Genomic DNA, 21,455 nt, shown 5'->3' on the forward strand with positions numbered 1-21,455 from the left:
AAGGCTTGGGCCACAAAATTAGAGTCCATATTTTTCAGGGCTTTTTACCTGACTCTAAAAAAAACCTGCTACCCATTAGGACTAACCTGTATGGTTCGTGGGTAGCCCGTTAGGCCCGCATAACTATAAATTTAATATATATATATATATATATATATATATATATATATATATATATATATATATATATATATATATATATACATTAATACTTATATTTTCTTGACTTAAATACACTTTTGGTCTCTCTAGTTTGGGCGTTTTAAACAATTGGTCCCCTATTACAAAACCTACGATTTTGGTCCCTTAATTTTGATGTCATTTGGATTTTTGTGGTCCCCTCCACTTTTGCAACGTGGCATTAATATTTAATAAATTGAATTAAGTGTCATCGTGGTATGCTGGAGAAGGATCTATGTCATAGATGCAATCATGACGCCGAGACGGCTCTACATTACCTGAAAGATTAAATTTGCTACTCGTTTTTGAAAATTTATTGGCTTTTTGGACCCCCTGTTCTTCCATCTTCCAAAGAGATAGTTTATATGATTAAATTAGACTATATGATTAAATTAGACATGACATCGATGATGACTCTATCTTTTTGGTTGCTTATTGGTGATTGTGGTGCACTAGGAACAAATTGTGTCTCAGCTAATGAAGTGAAATATTTTCTCAAGCATCATGTGTCTCATCCAACGAGAATGACCACGTGAAAAATCCACAAAAGTAATAATATATATATATATATATATATATATATATATATATATATATATATATATATATATATATACTCCCTCTGTTCCTTTTTAAATGTCATTTTTTGACTTTTTACACATACCAAGAAAGCTAATCATTATTGTTACTTTTCAAACAATAATTCTTCTTTTACCTATAATACCCTTAATTATTTATTACATTCACTTTACTTTTTCTCTGCAATCATTATCTAGGGATAATTTTGACAAAATTGCAATTAATACTACCTTAAATTTTGCAAGTGACAATTAAAAAGAAACAATTTTTTTGCAAGAGAGTGACACTTATAAAGGAACGGAGGGAGTATATATTTGCAACAACTAATTAGTTTATTACTAACGGAAATTGCAAAATTGTTGACTCAATAATTAGTTCATTAGTTGCCAGAATTATAAAAATATTTTGACAGCCAATTTCCAAGAAAAAAACAAGTGATTGTATATTTAAACTACTCATAATGAACCGATTAACTTGTTCATTAGGACTAAACACATGAAAACAAAAATCACACTCTCTAATAGTCATAGTCAAAACATAGCCTTGTATCTGGTTGTTGAAAATACTTGAATGTGTAAAACTTAAAAGAGATTATGAGCCTTAACTCTTGAGCTGCACATAATTCACAATTATCTGAAAACAAGCATAAATAAAAATCACAAGCAGCATTTGTCATTGTAATTTAATTTCCTAGTACCATAATAATTAACATTGCAAAGAACAATAATACCATACCTTGAAAAACATCATGAACTTACTTAATCTTCACCATTCAATGGAATGGCTGTTTTCATATATATAGCTGATGAATTTTACAAGTCCACTTAATACGATTTCAACTTCGACTGGAAGAAACATTATAGTTAGAGAATATACTGGGAGTCATCGAAATCAGACAATAGATATATGAACATCTCCCTAACAATGAAGAAATCCTTTCTCCTCCAGGTAAGAAACAACTTGTCCTGCCATCACATTTGGCGTCGGACAAACTCCATTGTCCTCCTTTAATTCTATCTGCAAGTGTGAGAATCATGTTAAAACACATCCTTCTACTAACATATGAGACAGAAAAAGGAATTTGAAAATATTTTAGAAAAATGTTAACAGATAAGTACCTCACAATTCAAGGGTGGTTCATACGGATCATCAATGCCGGTAAAACCTGCGTAATTTCACAATTAGTACTAAAAATGGCACATGGTAGAACTCAAAATAAGAAGAGTTTCAGCAGTTAGAACTTAGAATTATAGAAATTGTTCTAAGCAATGTTCTATACATGTTTGAATTTCCTGGAACATTATCCAATAGGCAATGCAAGAAGAAATATTGCACTATTGAACCTAAGTCTCAATGAAGGCTCTGAACTGCGAAGGGAAGCCTCCACTAGTAAAACACCATTAAAGAAACAAACCTTTGATCTTTCCAGCACGAGCAAGCTTATAGAGGCCTTTAGGATCCCGTGCCTCGCACAATGCTAGAGGCATGTTCATGTAGACCTGTAATTACTATTCCATGTCAAATATCATGTATACTAACTTGCACAAATGATAGTAAATGCCTAAAGGAACCTTACCTCAATAAAATTGGCATCAGGCAACATGGCACGACAAGTATCCCGGTCTCTTCGATAAGGAGATATCAGACTCGCAACACATATTAGACCAGCATCCGCGAAGAGTTTCGCCACTTCACCTGAAATAGATTATTTTATAGTAAAACTATGGAAAATTTATATGAATCCGACTTTAAAATACACACCAGCTAGTCATATAACTCAACAACCAAAGTATTGTTGACTCAGAATATGCACATCAATTTCAATGATATATGGATCAGATTTAGGTAGCAGGTAGAGATCAATGTTTTACAAAAATATAGGTTTTAAACTTGGTAGTAACATTTCCACTCTAATATGAACAATTATTAAACTTTGATTCCTTTTGAAATCAGCCAAACACCTTCTATATTACCAGAACATCTACCCAAGTTAAATACGGTGCAATAGATATTAATTGCCATATTTCAAATTTTCAAACTGACAATCAGGTTCTTTCCTTTTATTTATTCTCTTAAACAATTTGCCTATGGAAAAGCTTACCAGTTCTGCGAATATTTTCAGTGCGGTCTTCAGGTTTAAAACCAAGATCCTTGTTTAGTCCATGGCGAAGGTTATCTCCATCAAGAATATAAGATAATTTTCCCTTTGAGTGCAGTTCGCTGCTTAAAGAACATGCCAATGTGCTTTTTCCTGAACAGTTCGATAAAACAATCAACACAGCATGTGGGAACCACATTACACATACACTCATTCAAAGGAATTTCAAAAATTATGCATTAGTTTCTGGTATCCTAAAATTCTAAAATTCACAAGTCAGTTGCAAAAGAACTAAAATAGTGTCATAACTGTGATGTGAAAGGTAATGGATTCAATAAGTGACAAATATTGTAGAGTTTGAACCTTTGGGCTTTGGCCACCTTTATCATGATAATAGTTAAGGATAAGTCAAATCCTATGAAGCCCGGACACGACACGGACACGAGGACCCCGCTAATGTAAAAATCATAGGACACGGTTATATATATTTTATATATAAATATAATAATACAATTTATGGGCAAAATTTGTAATGAGTTTAAAAAGAGAAGAAAAATTTATATTTATTTAAGATAAAACAATCAAAAATTCTTTCAACACTTTCAAACAAATTTCGAACATGATAATTGATATTCATAGATACTTTGTGAAAACCGAAGCAATGGTGTGTAAAGATGAAAATAACCGGAGAAGATAAAAGAATTTGTGGACACAAAAGCAGTGAAATATAAAAAAAATAAGAAATCCTAATTGTGTTGTTTTTATAGTAAAGAAGTGGAATATGAAAGCTACAAAACCTATTTATTTTTTAAATTTTGAAAACTTTTGAGCTGAGTTTTTATTTTTTTTTTAAATTCTGAAATTTTCTGAATTGGGCCGTGTCCTTTATTTGAAATAAGGTGTCGTATCCGTGTCCGTAGCAATTAAATTTTTTTCGTTGGACACTTCAAAAACGTGTCTGATACGTGCCGTACGCGTGTCGGTGTCCGACACAGCGAAGCTTCATACGTCAAATCAAACACAAATCTTGAATGAACCATAGCACGTGTGCATTGTAGTCATTTCAATTAACGCTGAGGATGTTAGCAAGAATTAAAATAGAGACACTAGTATTCATGTTTGTCTATACTTTTTGAAATTAACACAGGACAATTGCAGAAATCAAAATAGACAAACAATTTTATTCAAGAGTCTGCTCACTTTGAGAAAACATTCTTGTTTTCATTTTGTTTTTCATTTTTAATTACAAAATTTGAAAGTCGAAAACAAAGTAAAAGTTTTGTAATTCAAAATGAAAACAAAAAACATTTTCTCAAAGTAAATGAGCCCCTAGGTTTCTTTCATTCTTACAAGTTTCTAAATAAATTTTCTGGTCTTATTACTAATTTGCTTCTTCCATATATAGTGTCAGAAAATATACAAGTGCTAGCACTAGCATTGAAAATCTAGTTTATCCTAATTTATATCTATAATATGCATATTGTTGAAAATAGTAAAATAATGTGTAACTTCAATCTGCTTTCATCCATGACTGGGATAAATTGCCATTTGCCACCAATGCCATATGTACTAAGAAATGTCTAGTGCATCATAAAAACTTTTGTTGGATTGGACCAGCACATGCTGGTAGAACTGATAAAGAAGTGACTGGAGTAAAAGACAATTTTTTACACATTGCAAATTGTGGCAGAGTTGATTTAGATGGACATTGTGAAGAAAACAATTACATCATGCTCTAAATGGAACAGTTGCAAAGCTTTTTTGGTTCATTTATTTCATGTTTTCATTCAGAATGAAACAAAATATAGACTTGAAAACACATGGATGATTACCATGCATGACAGACAAGAATTTCCTGTCGATCAAGTCAACTTGAAGGAAAATAGATAAACTTTGGGAGCAGCTAAAACATGATTAAAAAGCATAAACATCACAAGCAACAGGAATATCATGGTGTGTCCCATGACAAAAGATAAAAGCATATTCGAGGCCAATGCTGAAATATAAACCTAAGCCTAAAAATATGAACCTGATCCGCTGAGTCCAGTAATCCATACAACGCATCCCTTTTGGTTAAGTAGCTTCTGGCGTTCAGGCTTTCCTAGTTGACAATCTTGCCAAAATATATTTGTAGCATTGCTCACAGTTGACATTGAAACAGTTTCACTAGTTTTATCTATGTACCGATATCAACAAATCAATAGCATTTCATTGATTCCTGCAGAGTCAAAACATAAGAAGAGAGAGAGAGAGAGAGAGAGAGAGAGAGAGAGAGAGAGAGAGAGAGAGAGAGAGAGAGAGAGAGAGAGAGAGAGAGAGACTTAGAGTAGAAGAAAGAACATGATAATAAATAACATTGTTCTACAGAATTAAATCAAGACTAGAATTTATAGAAGTGCTTCATAAGGGCAACCATTACAGCAGTGGTACACAGCACGGTTGAAAGCATGTCATAATACACCAATTATGGATAGTAGTGGAATAATGATCTCATCACACTCACTTGTTTGTTTCAATTAACAAATGTGACGTGTTAGACATAATCGACGTCTAGATACAATGTACTTGTAAAAGCTTTTGCATAAAGATCAGCATGAACTCTTACAAGACTAAAATCAATGAAATATATTAGACTAGGTATATTGAGTTGGATATTCTTTGTCTTTTAGTAATAATAGAAAATAAAATACAATCGTGCTGGGTAGAGAAAAACACAGTTTTAACCATGATTGGTCCTTCCTTCATGATCAAAATTGTGCCTTTCTACAGAACCATATCTTAATATGCAAAGGAACAAACTTTATGAGAAATTTGATTCTGAATCCCTAAAAAATCTTTACTTTCTGTATAGAAAACTGAAATATTGTTACTCTGATTGAATTGCATGCATTGATTCTGAAGTTTTACAGTTTATTGATCATCATCAGCAACCCTTTTCCCCTTTGTTTCCAGCAAAATCACATTATCACAATGTCAAATCAATACGGAGCAAAAGAGAGAGCAATTATCAAATCTAAGTAATACTAGTAATAATCTTATCACAGTAATTTTAAATTGAAAAATATGCACACAAAAAAAAGGGAGAAAATGAGAGAGAGAGTTGATACCAGGAAGAAAGTTGGGGGTGTCTGAATGTGTTGAAAGTTGATGGTATTGGTAATTGGGGAGATATGAATGAGGTTTTGCTATTTTGGTGAGTGGTTTTGTGCCAAATGTCATGTTACGAAAATGGAAAAATGGCGAATGCGAGGGCATTGAAAGCGGGTAGGTAATGTTTGAAGGAAATGAATGAATGAATCTGGACACATACACTGACGCGATCCTCTCCTGTGTTTCTCGTAAGTCTTCACGGATGGAGATGTACTCGTATGCTGACCGGTCCTTTTTTAGTCTACCGATATGACTTTTTTACCTTTTTTTTATTTTCATTTTAAAATATTCATTTCAATTACGATGTAAAACACTCTAATATAATCTTTAGTAAATACTAAAAATATATTTATAACTTTAACACTTAAACGCAAAAATTAGTAAGAGCTAAGAGGGTGTAGTTTGAAAGAATAGAATGAATCATAGATCGGTGTGATATGAAATCACATTTATATATGGATGAAAGATGATTTATCCTTGATGAGTGTAACGTAAAATATAGGAGATCGTTGGACAGACTTCAATGATTGTATGAGTGTGGTGTTTAGCTTTAGTGTGCAGCTCTTTGGTTGGATCAACTTGGTCGTCAATTTTGAGCGGACGAAATATTGGATTGGATTGGACATTTGAATTAAGCGGGTCTTATTATTAGAAGTAAGATTACTATAGAATGGTTAAGGTCTTATTATTAGAAGTGAGATTACTATAAAATGGTTAGGACGTATTTAAAAAAAAATCTTTATTGTTTTGAGGTCTCTCTAAGTTGGAAAGAGTTCACGTGAGTTTATTCTCTCTTATTTTAATGTTTTAATAATGGATGAATGTTGCATTAGTTAATAATATACTCTCTCTGTTTCTTTTTAATTTTTATTTTTTTTATTTTTTACACATATCAATAAAACTAATCAAGTCTATTACTTTTCAAGTAATAATTGTTTTTTTACTTATAATACTCATATCTATTTATTTATATATTTAATTTTTTCTCTCTCTTTAATAAATAATTAGGAGCAATTTTGACAAATGACAATTGATGTTATCTTAAACTTTAAAAATGACCCTTAAAATGAAACAAATCTTTTATACAAAAGAGACACTTAAAAAGGAATGGAAGGAGTACTCTCTATTTTTTTTAATTATTATTTTTTGATTTTTTACGCATACTAAAAAAACTAATCATTATTGTTATTTTTTAAATAATAATGATCTTTTTACCTATAATACACTTAACTATATACTACATTCATTTTACTTTTCTCTGTCTGTAATAATTACATAGGGTAATTTTGACAAATATGCATTTAATATTATCTTGAACTTTGCAAGTGACAATTAAAAAGAAATAAAATTTTATCAAGAAAATGACACTTAAAAAGGAATGGATGGAGTATTTTTCAACCTAAATTTGAACACATTAAAAAAAACAATTTTTCAAAGAAAAATGAACATAAAAGCAAAATCTATATATATATATATATATATATATATATATATATTGCATAATCATTTAGAATGCTTAGGATATGTTTGGACATTATTATGTACATTCTGTACTAGAATTAAATATGATCGGATAGGATGAATACATAGTTTGTTGTTATGGTTCGAAGTTTCCTCTGCAATGGAGAGAAGGGCTAGCCTATAAGGTTATCACTTCAATCCTCAAGTCCATAAGAGAGTGAAAAGTGAAGTTTAAACGATAAATGATTTGAATACCCGCGAAGCGATGGTTTTCCTATTTATATATAGGGAATGATTGGTAACTACATGTGTAGGGAATTGCGTGGGATACAATCAGTCGTTAGATTGACTTAGGAGATTTCCATGGCATTTTCTTAATGGGTTATCTGCGAATTAAATGCTTATCTTGGAAGTTGTAATGTAACGCTAGAGTGACTGACATGCCTTTATTCAATAGCTGACAATGATGTTTCTCCTTCTTTATAGTGCTCAAGTATTTCTGGATCGTTTTTGAGAAGATCCCAACTATTGAAACGAGTATAAAAGGTCTTTGAAACGTTACTTTTGTTTTTTTTTTTGTTAGTTGTCTACGAAGAGAGTTTGTTGTTTCCTTTGTCGTTCTTCCTTGGAAGTGTTTTATTTTGACGTTGAATCAAGCTTAAAAAATCTTGTTTGTCGACATTGGTTTTGCATATTGGATTGATCCTAGGTCCATGTTTTCTTTGCTCTTGCGCCCATTCATTGGGGCTCCCAATATATGGATCGCTCAAATTCACTTACTTTAATGTACATGCATTAGTTTTGTTTATGATATATTTTAAACAGGGTGATAATATCAACTTCGACCAAGAAGGCTGGTAGGGATATTTCAAGCGATTTGGTGGATCCCATCATACTAGGGCTTGTCTTCGCCTTTGTCCGTAAAGGTATGTTTGATCAAGCTTTAGAAAACATGGGTCCCTTAATCAATTGAGGGGTATTCCCTCCAGACAAAAACAAGAGGAAATCATCTTCCTTTTAACAAATTTAAAGTCAGAGTATTGAATTATTTGTTGATTCCCCCTTCTTAATTGCATATATTAGGTTGCGCATTCGTTAAAGTTTTCCATCACTGGTGTGAGTATAAAGGAGGTAAGTAGAGTGTGACGCCATATTCCACCTTTTTAAGCTTCAAATGGTTTCAATTATGCAAACAATTCTAGTTTGCTCTCTTTGAGGCAATATATCTGATATTTTGAAGCTTATTCTGACAATATGAAGGATTTCAATGATTGTTTTTTCTTAGTTGTTCCTCTTACTAAGGAAACACATTTGAAGATTTTCCATTTGAAGCTTGGTAGTTCCTATGTTTGTTTCAACATCTTTCATGAGTATTTAACTCAAGAACACTACTTGATGAGGATTGGGTCGTATGCTTACAAGGAAGGAAAATTGTCCCTGTAGGAATTATATTTGAAAAATCAATTGGTGACTTTTTGTAAGGAGATTGGTTGTGCTAGTGGCGCTTCGAGAAATCGTTCAAAGAAGTGTATCTATACATGTTGGCTGGTGGATGCCAAATCAAAATAGGAAAAGAAAAATGATCTTTGGTGAGTGGCATTATGGCCTTATTTTTCTTATTTTGTTTTCTTGAACCTTTTTCATTTTTATTTTCTTAATCATGTAGATGAGATGAAGAGAAAGCACTCCATGCGGTGATTGAGGAAGAAGATTTCTGCGATTGCTACTTTAGGTTGAATTCAAATTACTCCTTCTATTTGGGGAACCTCCACTTCGCGTACGCCTGCCTTTAGGTTCAGTCGTTGGATGGGTCACTCAAACAATTACTCCTCTCATTCGAGTGGAAGTCTGGGATTCTCTTGCTCAGGTCGTGATGAACGAGGACTTACCATCGAAGTCGCCAAGCAATGACAGGTTGCACCCACCATGGGATTGTAAGATATTAAGGTGCAAATGCCTCCTCATATGCTTCATCGACTTAGAACTGTATAAGGGGGAATCTTCGTTCAAATGGAGTTCAATTCGATATTGCTAGCTCGTCAAGCTCGATAACAAATAAAGAGTTTCAGTCTTCAATTATTTATGAAGATTATACTTATTTATCATGTCTTTGAAGAAGCTCACCAAAAGGAATTGGCCGAATAGGCTTTCCATACTCATCGGACGTCAATTGTTTTAGTGTTTAGAGCTTATAGTCGATTAGAAGCTTTCTTGCATGACTATTTCGAATATAGATGTATAGGCTCAATGAATGGGTTGATGCTCTTACCGTCGATCGAGATCGTTACTAAAAGGAGGTCATAAGTGCTTCCAAAAAATTATTGGCCATACATAAGGCAATGAAATCTTTCGAATATCCTAGTACTCTAGTGAAAAAGGTACAACAACTTTCCCATAAAGTAGCCGAGAAGAACGAGGTTTTGGATTTTATTAAGGCATCTTCATCCAAGGCGGATCCCGCTTTAGGAGAGGTTAACCATTCATTAGTTCATGCTCGAAAAAGGATAAAAGATTTAGAGAACTCTTTAGAAGAATCTTTGGAAAGTCATAAGAAGGTCGATGACGGTGTTAGTGCGATGCGCCAAGAGAACCTTGATCTTTCTAAAGAGTTAGCCAAGTCGCCACCAAAGGTCTTTTTCATCACCAATGATGCTTTGAAGCAAGTGGAATGTTTTTATCGGGCTTGGGTGATTTCCCAAGATCGGGTCTGTCTTAATCAGGCTATCACGAACGGAAAGATGGTTTCCTTTAAGGATGAGTGAATGTTTTTGACCGATGTGCTTGTATCTTGAACGTGTGTAACTTTGATGTTTTTATCGAGAAATGTATGCAAATACCTCATTTCGTTATTTATTTATATTTTACCTTATTCATGGCATTGTTCCTGGTCCCGAGTTCCTTTCTTTGGGACTTAGCTTTCACTTCGAGTTTTGCTTGAAGTTTATTGGACGTCTATAGGGACCGTACCCCACAAAGGGTCGGTACCCCCTTTCTATGCTTCCAAGTTAAAATCTGTTTTGAAGTCGACGCATTGTCAAACCCATTGTGGCCTCTGAAGTGGCTAGCTACTAAGAAAGGGTGAACCATATATTTTCTATTTTTTAGAGTTTGCTTTCTTTGTGTGTGTGCGCGCGTGTGTATGTGTGCGCGTGTGTGTGTATGTTGACATCATGTAGTTTTGATTGCTTTAGTCATAGGTTTAGGGTGTTTGTGAAAACACTCGTGAGTCTTTGTGATGGAGCTTTAAACTCTCTAGTCATACCACAAACTCATCGTTATCGTTCATAATCACAAAGGAAAGAGATATCTTAGTGTGAAGAATTTCTCCTTTCTTTAATTAAACGATTATAATACGGTGTGGTCATTTTTATTTTACAAAAAAGAATTGAATTTAACATAACCAAGTGGAAATGCCACCGTTTATTGGCCACTAGATTTGTGGTAGTAGTTATTGGCTTTGTCTGGGTCAGCCATTTTCGCTTGCCTAGTCAAGACGATTTATTTTACTTGCAAACAACATACAATATTCAATCGACTCTCAATTTTATGTCTAATTTCAAATTGTATGGGGAAGTGCCCTTACCCCAGACATTTTTCTTCCAAACCGCATTTAAAGGTCACCATGAGTAAGATCATGTATTTCTCATGCTTTTACATATTAATTCGAGTCTACGTGCCAATTTTCCACTCCCTTGACTCCTCGTCCTTCAACAATTTCGTTTTCGATAATTTATGAATAAATATTTTTTAAAAAAAAATATTAAAATACATTAAAAATGTCAATTTTGAAATCAGGTGAAGAAAAATTTCTCCAAAACAAAATCCAAACTTTATGAAAATATCATTTATGTTCACCCTATCATTTTGACGTTGGTTTCACGCAAACTAGAGTTCTAGTGATAAAGATACGAACAAAATAACGATGTTAATCAATCGAAAAAACAATATTTTTAACGATATAAAAGAATGTATAAAAAATAAAATAAATATAAACATTTAACTAATTAATTAGTATAAATAACATACTGAAATTTGAGACGAAACAAATAACATTTTTTTAACAACTGATTTAATTGCAAAACAGAACTCTCCGCACTTGCATATCATTACACTCTATATGTTGTTATTAGTGAATGACGTGTCTATGTAGCGCTGCTGCATTGCCAATATAATATGTTTAATTTCTTTTTATTTTATTCATATGAGAAGCAAATGAGCTTAACCCATTAATTCCAAATTCACATTCACTCTTTATTACCTTATTTATTTTTAATTCTAACACATAATCCAATAAATATAAATATATTTTTATTCATAATTAAAAACTATTTATTTAAAATACTCACATTAAAATACTTTCATATCTATCAAATTATTAAAATAATAAAATAATAAGTATAATAATAAATTTTAATCTTAATTATTAAATATGATAAATATATTTATAAAATTAATAAAACATAGCAAGTATAAAATAATGGAAATTAACTTCAATATCACTAACTAATCAAAATAATCATTTATAAAATAAATAATTAAACTAGAGAGATAAAAACAAAATAACTAAAATAGACCAATAAAAATAAATAATTAAAAACATGTTTATACACCTAAAATAAAATTATTTAGTAAATAGTAGAAGTTACTAAAATGATAAATGTGTTTCATATAAAAATATCGGGATGTTACACTATGTTTTAGTCCAAAAGAGACTTGTACCATGTTGGGGTTGATTCGATTATGGTCAGTGCAAAGAGCTTGTACTTCACATCTCTGTCGACATGGTACTAGTCCAGTCTATTATCCACATGTTTGATGTGTTTATCTGGATCTATAGTCTCGTTGTAACTCTGGAGCTTCTGAAGCTTCTCTAGTGACCTTGGGATTCTCATGTACAAGATGTGAGCGGACATGGGGTTCTTATTATGCAGATGGCCAAGAACATCTTATTCATACCTTTCCCTCATCCTAAGACGAAGAACTTTAAGAGAAGTGTGGCTACCCTTCCTTCTTCTAGGACTAGAGGAAGGAGTATGATGTTTCTGTTCTCAACAACTTGGAGACTTCTATACCTCTACTAGATCCCTTGTCGCCTCAAGAATGGAAGTTTTGTGTGAAGTCGTCTCTTGCACTGTGTTGTTCCTCATATTGGCATTGTGTTAACTTTCTTCAATCTGAGTCAGACTTTTTTCCAAGGCTTTAGAGTTTTATTGTTGAACCATTTGGTAGACATTATTCAATAATTTGTTGGCATTATGCAAGCCAAAATTATTTTGGAGGAGTTGGAAGCCAGGGAGCGTTTCTCGACCAAACATTGTATACGGTAGAAGATGTATGAATGGAGTTTCGCTTAGGTGGAACTACAATGCATGTATGAGGAATGGAAGATGTTAGGGAATTTCTTAATCTTCCTTAGGTTGGACAATTTTGTGGCAGTAGAATAAAATAAGCAGTTGTTAAGACTTGATATCGCCTCCCTAAGGAGGAGGCGAAGGAATCCTATGAGATTTAGCGGCTATAACGATTTGTCGTTGGATGGAGGAGAAAGTGGCTTTCGAAGTCATAATCATTAACGAATTTGATGGAGGACAATTTGAATTTGAACATGACATAATTAATCAGGAAATGAAGATACATGCTTCTATTGAATGAGATATGTACTTCTATTATAGTCGATTCGATCAGATCGAGAAAAGATTGATTGTAAAAGATTGAAGGAATCGTAAGTCGATTCCCATTAATGACGCCAATGTTCCATACCAGAACTAGAGATGATAAAAAAATATTAATTCATAGTCTATCGTAGTGGTTTAAAGCTTATGAAATAGTGGAAATGGAGGCTGACCTACAAGGTTAACACTCCAATGCACAAGTCTGTAGTATCTAAATAACATTGAAGTAGCACATTTTCCTTTTTTTAAAGGGGGGATGGTTGGTAATTGTACGCATGGGGAACAACTTGGATGTGGCTAGATGTTGAATTGCTTGGGAGATTAACATGACATACTCGTGAGAGGTCATATACGATGCGAAGGAAAAAAGGCACACCTACTCCACATTAAATGAATTTGTTACTTCGTAGTCGGGCCTTCATCTTTGGAGCCTTGTAGACGTCCCAAAACACATATCATGAAATATGATGGTAAGTGGTGTAATTGAATCCATACCATTCCATTTCGTTATGCTCCATCCAATTTTAATTGATCCAAAAAATAAAACTTCATTTCATGCCATTTCATTTAGTTTCATTTCGTCACATTCCATCAATTCAAACATATCTTAAAGGAATGTAACAATGAGTTTAAGCTAACTTTAAATTAAATTTTAAGTTTTAAACAATTTTGCACCAATGTACATAATTTGTATTTAGGACATATTTGATTCGTAATAAAATTTGGCAATTTCTTTTCCCACCCTTATATGTTCTCCCAGACCCTTGGCGAAAAGTAAAAAATGCTCATAGTTTTCGAAGATGCATCTCCAAACGCACCGTTTCCTCACTTTGCCTAAATTAAATTCGAAGATGCATATGCGAAAGTGTTTTAGGGTCATTACTTTACCTAAATTAAATTCAAATATTCGTATGCGAATGTGTTTTAGGGGTTGCCCGTAGCTACATCTCCGGATCAACCCTTAATTTCAAATTCAAGGGGATTTCAGAGATGCATCTCCGAAAGAATTTAATTATATAAAACACGTGCGACAGAACACCTTACACATTCTTCATTTTATGCAACTTAAAAAAAACACCATTTTAGAGCTCGTGACAAAACTCATTCAAGTGCATCTTTCAACAATCAAAACTACCTTTACTTCAAACTTCTCAATACCAAGTCACTCCACTCATTCATCCTCAACACTTTATTTGAGTAAGTTTCTCATTTAACTTATTTTTAATTTTGATTAATGTATTAGATAAAATAGTTTGTTATAAATTCATTATGTAATAGTCAAATTGGTAATAGATAGTTGCTAGAGACATGCATTATAAATTTGGTCGCATTTTCGATTGTTAGGGCAAGATTGGTATCAATTTCTGCCATTGTTACAAGCACATGCTTTTTCGGGGACGCATATCCGAATTGCATCCTTACTAGTTTTTAGAGATGCATATTCAGAAACATCCTAGATGCAAATTAATATCTTTTTATAGTATTGTTTCAAGAGAAATGGTTGTAAACAACGATGAGAGACTCTGACTCGGTTGTGAAACCTAACATGCGTCCGTTCAGTGTGAAAGGTTTAGGCTTCAGAGTGAGCATGCAAGAGTTAGGCGGGGAACCATCCTTGAGCCTCATGAGAGGGAACCATTTACTTATATGAGTCGTATATCACATGATTCCTTATCCCAGTGGCACGTCTCTCCTGATCACGTAGACCAGGAGGAAGTTCCTGCTGCTGCATATGATTGTGTTCCTCTACTTGCAGACTCTTTTCCAAGAGAGCCCTTTGACACCTCCTTACTGATATACTATAGAGATCATGTTGTTGGGAAAGTCTGGGATGAATAGGTATTTTTGTAATGATTGTTATTTATATGTTTTAAACATTTGCCCTACGACTGGTATTTTGTTTTAACAATAACGTGATTGTTTAAAGTTTGTTAACCACAACAAAAATATTCTAAAGCTCTATCAGCCTAAGGATCATTGGTTCTAGAATGTCTTCCAGTAATCCGGTCTTGCAGACCTGTGTTGCTCTAGGTACAAGACCATTAGCCATTGCATGCCGAGGGCTTTTGCTGAGAGATGGCACAAGGAAACGTCATCTCTTCCATTTCCCTATCGGCGAGATAACGATCACCCTGGTTGATGTTGCTTTCCTTTTACACCTTCCCATCAGGGGGAGGTTACTTTACCATTCCAGGATCAAGCGTGACGAATCTCAGGAGATGATGGTCATTTATTTGGGAGATGACCCAATGGATGCCATAGTGTGAGAGCACCAGAGGTGCACATGCAAAATTTTCTTACTTTGAGACTATATCAGAACAACTTGAAGTTGGTCGAGAGACAACAATGATCTACATGTTACCTACCACAATGAGTGTGCTTTGAGGTGTTACCTCATATTCTTGGTTGGCATGTCCACTTTTTATGGACAAAAGTGCAACTTACATCGATGTGGCATACCTTAAGTATTTCATCGACTTGTCAGCCATTCACAAGTGGAACTAGGGGCCACCTGTTTGGTATACATGTACTCCAAGTTGAACGAAGGTTCTCTTTGGACGACAAAGCAAATGACAAACTCCTGCACCTTACTGATGATAATTTGCACCCTACCGATGATAATTTTCATAGCCACTATTAATATTAAAACCATTTTTTTTACACTTATTACTAATACTTTTTTCTTAGGGCAATGTTTCTGCCCAAAAAATATGCAGAGATGTATCTGCGAATTTATCCCCAAAATATTAACAAATACATCTTCGAACTAAATTTTGACAAAATTGACTTTTGACGTATTCACATATGCATTTTAAAAAAAATCTGAGACCAATTTTAGTGAGAGACCAATTTTAGCCGGGCCGTGGTCTTAGTCCAAAAGAAAAACCGCACGGCCCAAATAAGTCTCGTTACAACCCTAATATTCATTCCAAAACCCTAAACCCCAAAGGATACTCTTCTCTGTCGCTCACAATATTTGCTCCATCTCTCACAATATCACCACCGTAAACAAACGATGAGACCTCCAAGAGGTGGTGGCCGAAGTGGTGGTTTCAGAGGCGGTCGTGATGGAGGATTTAGGGGAGGCCGTGACGGTGGCTTTCGTGGTAGAGGTGGCGGTCGTTTCGGCGGTGGTGGACGTGGCTTTCGTGATGAAGGACCTCCCTCCGAAGTTGTAGGTGAGAAACCTTTTAAGCATTTGTCTAAAAGCCTTTATTTTGTTGAAAACATAGATTTTTTTGAGTGTGTTGGAAGGAAGAGAATGGTTTATGTTTATTTGAATTGTTTTTGTTTTTGGTGTATGCAGAGGTCTCAACTTTTATCCATGCTTGCGAAGGAGATGCTGTCACAAAACTTACAAATGAGAAAATTCCATATTTCAATGCTCCTATTTATCTTCAAAACATGACTCAGATTGGGAAAGTTGACGAAATATTCGGTCCTATCAATGAATCTGTGAGTTTCTATCTTATTTTAAGCACTAAGTTAACTCTGCACTATTGTGATTTTTCTGCTCTAAAATGTGATTTTTGTGCTGATTTTTGTGTGTAGTACTTTTCAATCAAGATGATGGAAGGGATAGTTGCTACTTCTTACTCTGCTGGTGATAAGTTTTATATTGACCCAAGTAAACTCTTGCCTCTTGCAAGATTTCTTCCTCAACCTAAGTATGTTCTCTTTCACTCTTAAAATTAAGTTGTATGATTCTCAATTAAGTTCCTTATTTGTGTTTATGTTTTTTTAGTTTTAGTTTTGTATTCTAAGCCTTATCTATGGCTTTGATTTCTACACTACATTGGTGTATTGAATTGCATATGCTTGCTATATTTTGTTTTAATCGTTGCTAGAAAGTGCTTTATATTTCATATCTTGTAGGTGTGTTTGCTATCTACATGTATCATCTATTCTTCAAATTCTAATCTATGTTTGTTATTTGTTATAAGCTGTTTTTATTTCAACCCAGGCATGTTCTGTTTCTGTTATAATCGTAAGTTTTTTTTTTAAAAAATAATTGAAAATGGATGAGTATTTGACCTTTTGTCTGATGTTGTCTGTTATGATTATATGTATTTTATTTAAAGAGTTCTCAATAGTATGGTTGTTGAGATACATGTTATTCCTCGTATTATTCCATGCCAAAAATGCCTAATTGTGAGTGTGAGAAGGTATTGAGGATCTCACATTGACCTGAGAACTGTCTAGTATGATAAGCACACTTTAGATGTATTAATAGTTGATGTATGACTTTCAAGAACGGTTTTTGTTTTGGAAGTCTGAATTCTAGATCCAAGCTTCTATCAAAATGCCTTTTTTGAGAAGTTTTCAATATATGTTGTCTGTGTTTGTCAGCATTTTTTTTTAATGAAACAACTCGTCTTTGACTCTCTGTATTATAGTCTATGTTTCCTTTTAGTTAAAAAAAGGAGGGGAAAATAAAGCCAGCTCCTTTTAAGCTTTTAGATCATGTTAGGCAAGGCTGTATGGTTACTGAGAAATGTTAGCTATATATTCAGACATGCTACTGTCCCAATATTATGTTGCAAGTTTTGTTTCATTCCACCTTATGTTGTAAGTCTTGTATCATTCCATCTTTCTTTGTGTCAATTTTTGTTATGAAGTTGTGTCTTAGAGTGGAACACATTGTTGTTGTTTTGTTGCTTTAAAGGTATTAAAGTGGTTTGAAGCAATTTAGGTTAACATGATTGATCGATTTATACTCTGACTATTAAAGTGGTTTGAAGTAATTCATGTTAACATTATCGATTACTATTGTAGGGGACAAGCATCAGGTGGAAGAGGTGGAGGAGGTCGTGGTTTTGGTAGAGGTGGAAGAGGTGGAGGAGGTCGTGGTGGTTCTTTCCGGGGAAGGGGTCCCCCAAGGGGAAGGGGTCCTCCTAGAGGACGTGGTGCTCCTTTCAGAGGAAGGGGTAGATTCTAAGAGAATCTCCATCTTATGTAATTTTTGTTTTTGCTTCAATCATTTTGTTTGGATGGTGTTCCAATTTGAATTGATGTTGAATTTTCTATTTATTTTCTTATGTGTCGTAGGGTTCTATTTTATCTTGGTCTGTTAACTAGTAATTATGATGATCCTCATTAACCGTTTTTCAGTTCAGATATCTCAATAGAACGCTATAGTCTGATAGTTGTTTAAGAAAATATATGTTCATTTTCACAATGGTGGCTTATTTTGGCATATTGATGTTAAACTAAGGCATGTTAAGAGTTTTTTTTATGGGTGATGTTAACACTTGGTATTAAAACTATTGGTTTAGCAAAATTGTTTAAAAATATACTATTTAGTAACCATTTGAAATCAAACATGTATTATTGAAGCAATCGTAGCAGATCTAATGTTATGACCTTGAAGATTCTTACTACTTATGATATTGTTAATAAATTCTCTTAGGAATGAATTTTGTAAGATGTGGTTAAATCTGAAAAGATTGAAGTTAGATCTATTAGAGAGAGATGTTATTTAGGATATTGATGAATGGATTAATATCTAGCGCTAGCCATTCTCTTAGATTCAATCATTTGGGTTAATCTAAACCTTGCTCATACAATTCCCTTGCCAATTTACTTGGAGAAGACTTCTGGGTTAACGTCTCCAATTGAGTCTTAAATCTTGGGAGTTATTAGCATAGAATTTTTTTTGTCATTGACAAAATCTGGATTATAGTCGATTTTAAGGTAGAGTATAATTTAGAGAAGAGAAATCGATATTTCTCATCTTTCTCTAAAAATCATTCTCAAATGTATTTACAAAAGTTTTACTTTGCTTAGAAGAAGGGATACAAAATCTTTTTGTTGTTATGATGTACTTAGATGGAAGACTCTTAGAAAAGATATAATAAAATCCACCCATCCATCTTTAGAAGTCATAAAAATTACACCTTCCAAAAAAAACATAGAAATATAGACTTCTCTCTTTAAATAGAAATATAGACTTCTCTCTTTAAATCAATTACCAATCCTATAGAAATAGAGAAAATACATAAATAATTTGCATAGTTAGATGAATTACTCAAATCAAATAGTCTAAAGATGTTAAAATTTTTAAAATAGACCCTACCCGACCTATTTATCATTAGCATACTCCTTCTACCAAAGAGTTAAAGGTCATGAGTTTAGGTCGTGATGCTAACCATAAATAAAAGAATTAGTTGAAACATTAAGGACCTTAAACATGAGAAATTCTTCAGGAGAGATAAATATTTTATCTCGTAAAGAAGAAGAGCCTTAGGACCTAACACCCGAAACTACTATCCTAGACTATCATTTATTGATGTGCAATTTGAAGAAAGAAGTAGTTTTGTTGAAAATAGTTATTCAGGAGAGTCCACTATTGAATGGAACATCGATGGTGGTTCTGAACAAACAAGTCTTAGATACCATTCAAAATCTAAGTATGGTTGCTACAACTTTTAAACTCAAAGGAAATTAAGACAAACATATCAAATATATATTAGTTATGTGATTTATTGGATAGTTAAATGAATGGTGGGATAATCTCCTTAGTCCTTAAGATAAGACCTAAATTAACTTAGTTGTTAAAATAAACCCCAATGAAGTTATTTGTGATACGACTCTCTTGTACCCTATTACCAAGTTTTTTGTAGGAGAGACTCTAAAGCTCCAACAAAGAGCAGCATACCAATTACTAACTCTTTACTGTCCAACCATGTATGATTATAGGTGATATAGAAATATGTTTCTTTATAAACTTTGCCTTAGGTCAGATGCTGCTGTTGATTATTGGAAAGAAAGATTTATTATTGGTTTACCCAAATTATTTGCTGAGAAGATTAAGAAAAATATTAAATAAAATTTCAATGGGATTATTCCTTATCAGTCCTTAACCGTGGGAGAATTATCCAATTATGTTATTGAAACTGGTATACAAGTTTGTACTTATTACAAAATTCAAAATAAGATTAAAAATGAAAAAATGAGCAATAGGCGCGAGATAGGTTCATTTTATGGACAATATGGAGCTACTCCTTTAAGAGCTCATAATAACCCTAAAAATAAAAAGGTTACTAGTAAAAGTAGAAAAAACTTCCGTTACCATAAGAAACAACCTTATAAAGATAACCCTGAATTTTACAAAACCCTTTATAAGAAAAATTATGGTAAGAAACCTTACAAAAAAAATCCTATGATAAATCCATACCTAAACATAAAGATATCAAATGTTATAAATGTGGCGGTTTTTACCATTATGCTAATAAGTGTAAGATTCAAGAGAAAATTAATATTTAGACATTTTAGAGGAGTTAAAGGAAAATTTGATATCTATATTAAAAAATATCTTGCTAAATTCTGAAGAAGAAGATAACTCTTCATGTTATGGAGAATCTTATTATGAAGAAATTCATCAAATTAATAATTCTAAATAGTCATATTCTGATTCTGATGAATGTTTAAGAATAGATTTTTGTAATTGTAATAATTGTAATAAAATAATTAATATTCTCAGTAACCATCAAGCTAATGTCCTAATAGGAATATTAGATAAAATGAAATAATCTAAAATTAAGAATGCTTTCATGAGACAAATCAAAAATATTATTGACGAGAGCGATATTTGCAAAAACATGTTAACAAAGTAGAATTTAAAGATGTTATGAACTTATTTAAAAAATTAGTTGAGAAAAAAATTTCTATTAATGACTTACAAGAAGAAATTAAGAGTTTAAAAAATGAAATTCAAACTCTAAAAATTTGGGATTATGAGATAGAACTTAAACTTTTAGAATTACAAAGTCATATGAATATTCAAAATCAACATATGTTAGCTTTTTCTAGTAAAAAACATGAGGAAACTAATGGAGAAATTGTTGTTTCAACCAATGAAGATTCCCATATCAATAAAATAGAAAATATGACAAATGATATAGTAAAATAAATCTCAATATTAAAGATAATTTTTTTGAACTAATTGCTTTAATAGACTCGGGGGCAGATTTAAAGTGCATTCAAGAAGGGTTAATCACAACCCAATATTACGAGAAAATCATAGAATCCTTACGAGGAGCCAATGGTAACAAATTACATGTGTTATAAACTATCCAATGCTAAGATCGGCAAAGATCAAATCTGTTATAAAACTTCTTTTCTTTTAGTTAAAAATATTCAAGAGACTATTATTCTAGGAACCCATTTCCTAACTTTACTCCATCCTTTTATCGTTGATAACATATCTATAACTACTAATGCTTTAGGTCGTGAAGTTAAGTTTAAATTTTTAGACCAACCTAAGATTAGAGATCTTAACTCAGTCAAAAGTAAAGATATATCTTTTATTAATC

General features: G+C 32.9%; 2 protein-coding genes across 3 annotated transcripts; one reads left to right on the forward strand and one right to left on the reverse strand.

Annotated features, from left to right (window-relative positions):
- Positions 1-1,115: 1,115 nt before the first annotated feature.
- Positions 1,116-6,229, reverse strand: LOC127126642 (adenylyl-sulfate kinase 3). 2 transcript variants are annotated; one of them, XR_007805044.1, is made up of 8 exons: positions 5,965-6,229; positions 4,887-5,033; positions 2,861-3,010; positions 2,336-2,454; positions 2,174-2,258; positions 1,878-1,924; positions 1,518-1,776; positions 1,116-1,392 (listed from the first exon to the last, which is right to left on the reverse strand). XR_007805044.1 is itself a non-coding variant. In XM_051055598.1 (7 exons), exons 1-7 carry the CDS (start codon positions 6,110-6,112, stop codon positions 1,678-1,680), a joined length of 795 nt encoding a protein of 264 aa, XP_050911555.1. In that variant the 5' UTR covers positions 6,113-6,229; the 3' UTR covers positions 1,496-1,677. The 2 variants fall into 2 exon arrangements, 1 of the variants encoding a protein (XP_050911555.1); XM_051055598.1 differs by lacking the exon at positions 1,116-1,392 and having other exon boundaries at positions 1,496-1,776.
- A 9,835-nt stretch (positions 6,230-16,064) lies between these two features.
- LOC127126643 (putative H/ACA ribonucleoprotein complex subunit 1-like protein 1) lies at positions 16,065-18,171 on the forward strand. Its single transcript, XM_051055599.1, has 4 exons — positions 16,065-16,319; positions 16,448-16,596; positions 16,693-16,808; positions 17,917-18,171. The coding sequence occupies exons 1-4, from the start codon at positions 16,157-16,159 to the stop codon at positions 18,077-18,079; spliced, it is 591 nt and encodes a 196-aa protein (XP_050911556.1). The 5' UTR covers positions 16,065-16,156; the 3' UTR covers positions 18,080-18,171.
- Positions 18,172-21,455: the final 3,284 nt, after the last annotated feature.

Source organism: Lathyrus oleraceus, chromosome 3, assembly GCF_024323335.1.
Source record: "Lathyrus oleraceus cultivar Zhongwan6 chromosome 3, CAAS_Psat_ZW6_1.0, whole genome shotgun sequence".
Taxonomy (NCBI): Eukaryota; Viridiplantae; Streptophyta; class Magnoliopsida; order Fabales; family Fabaceae; genus Lathyrus; species Lathyrus oleraceus.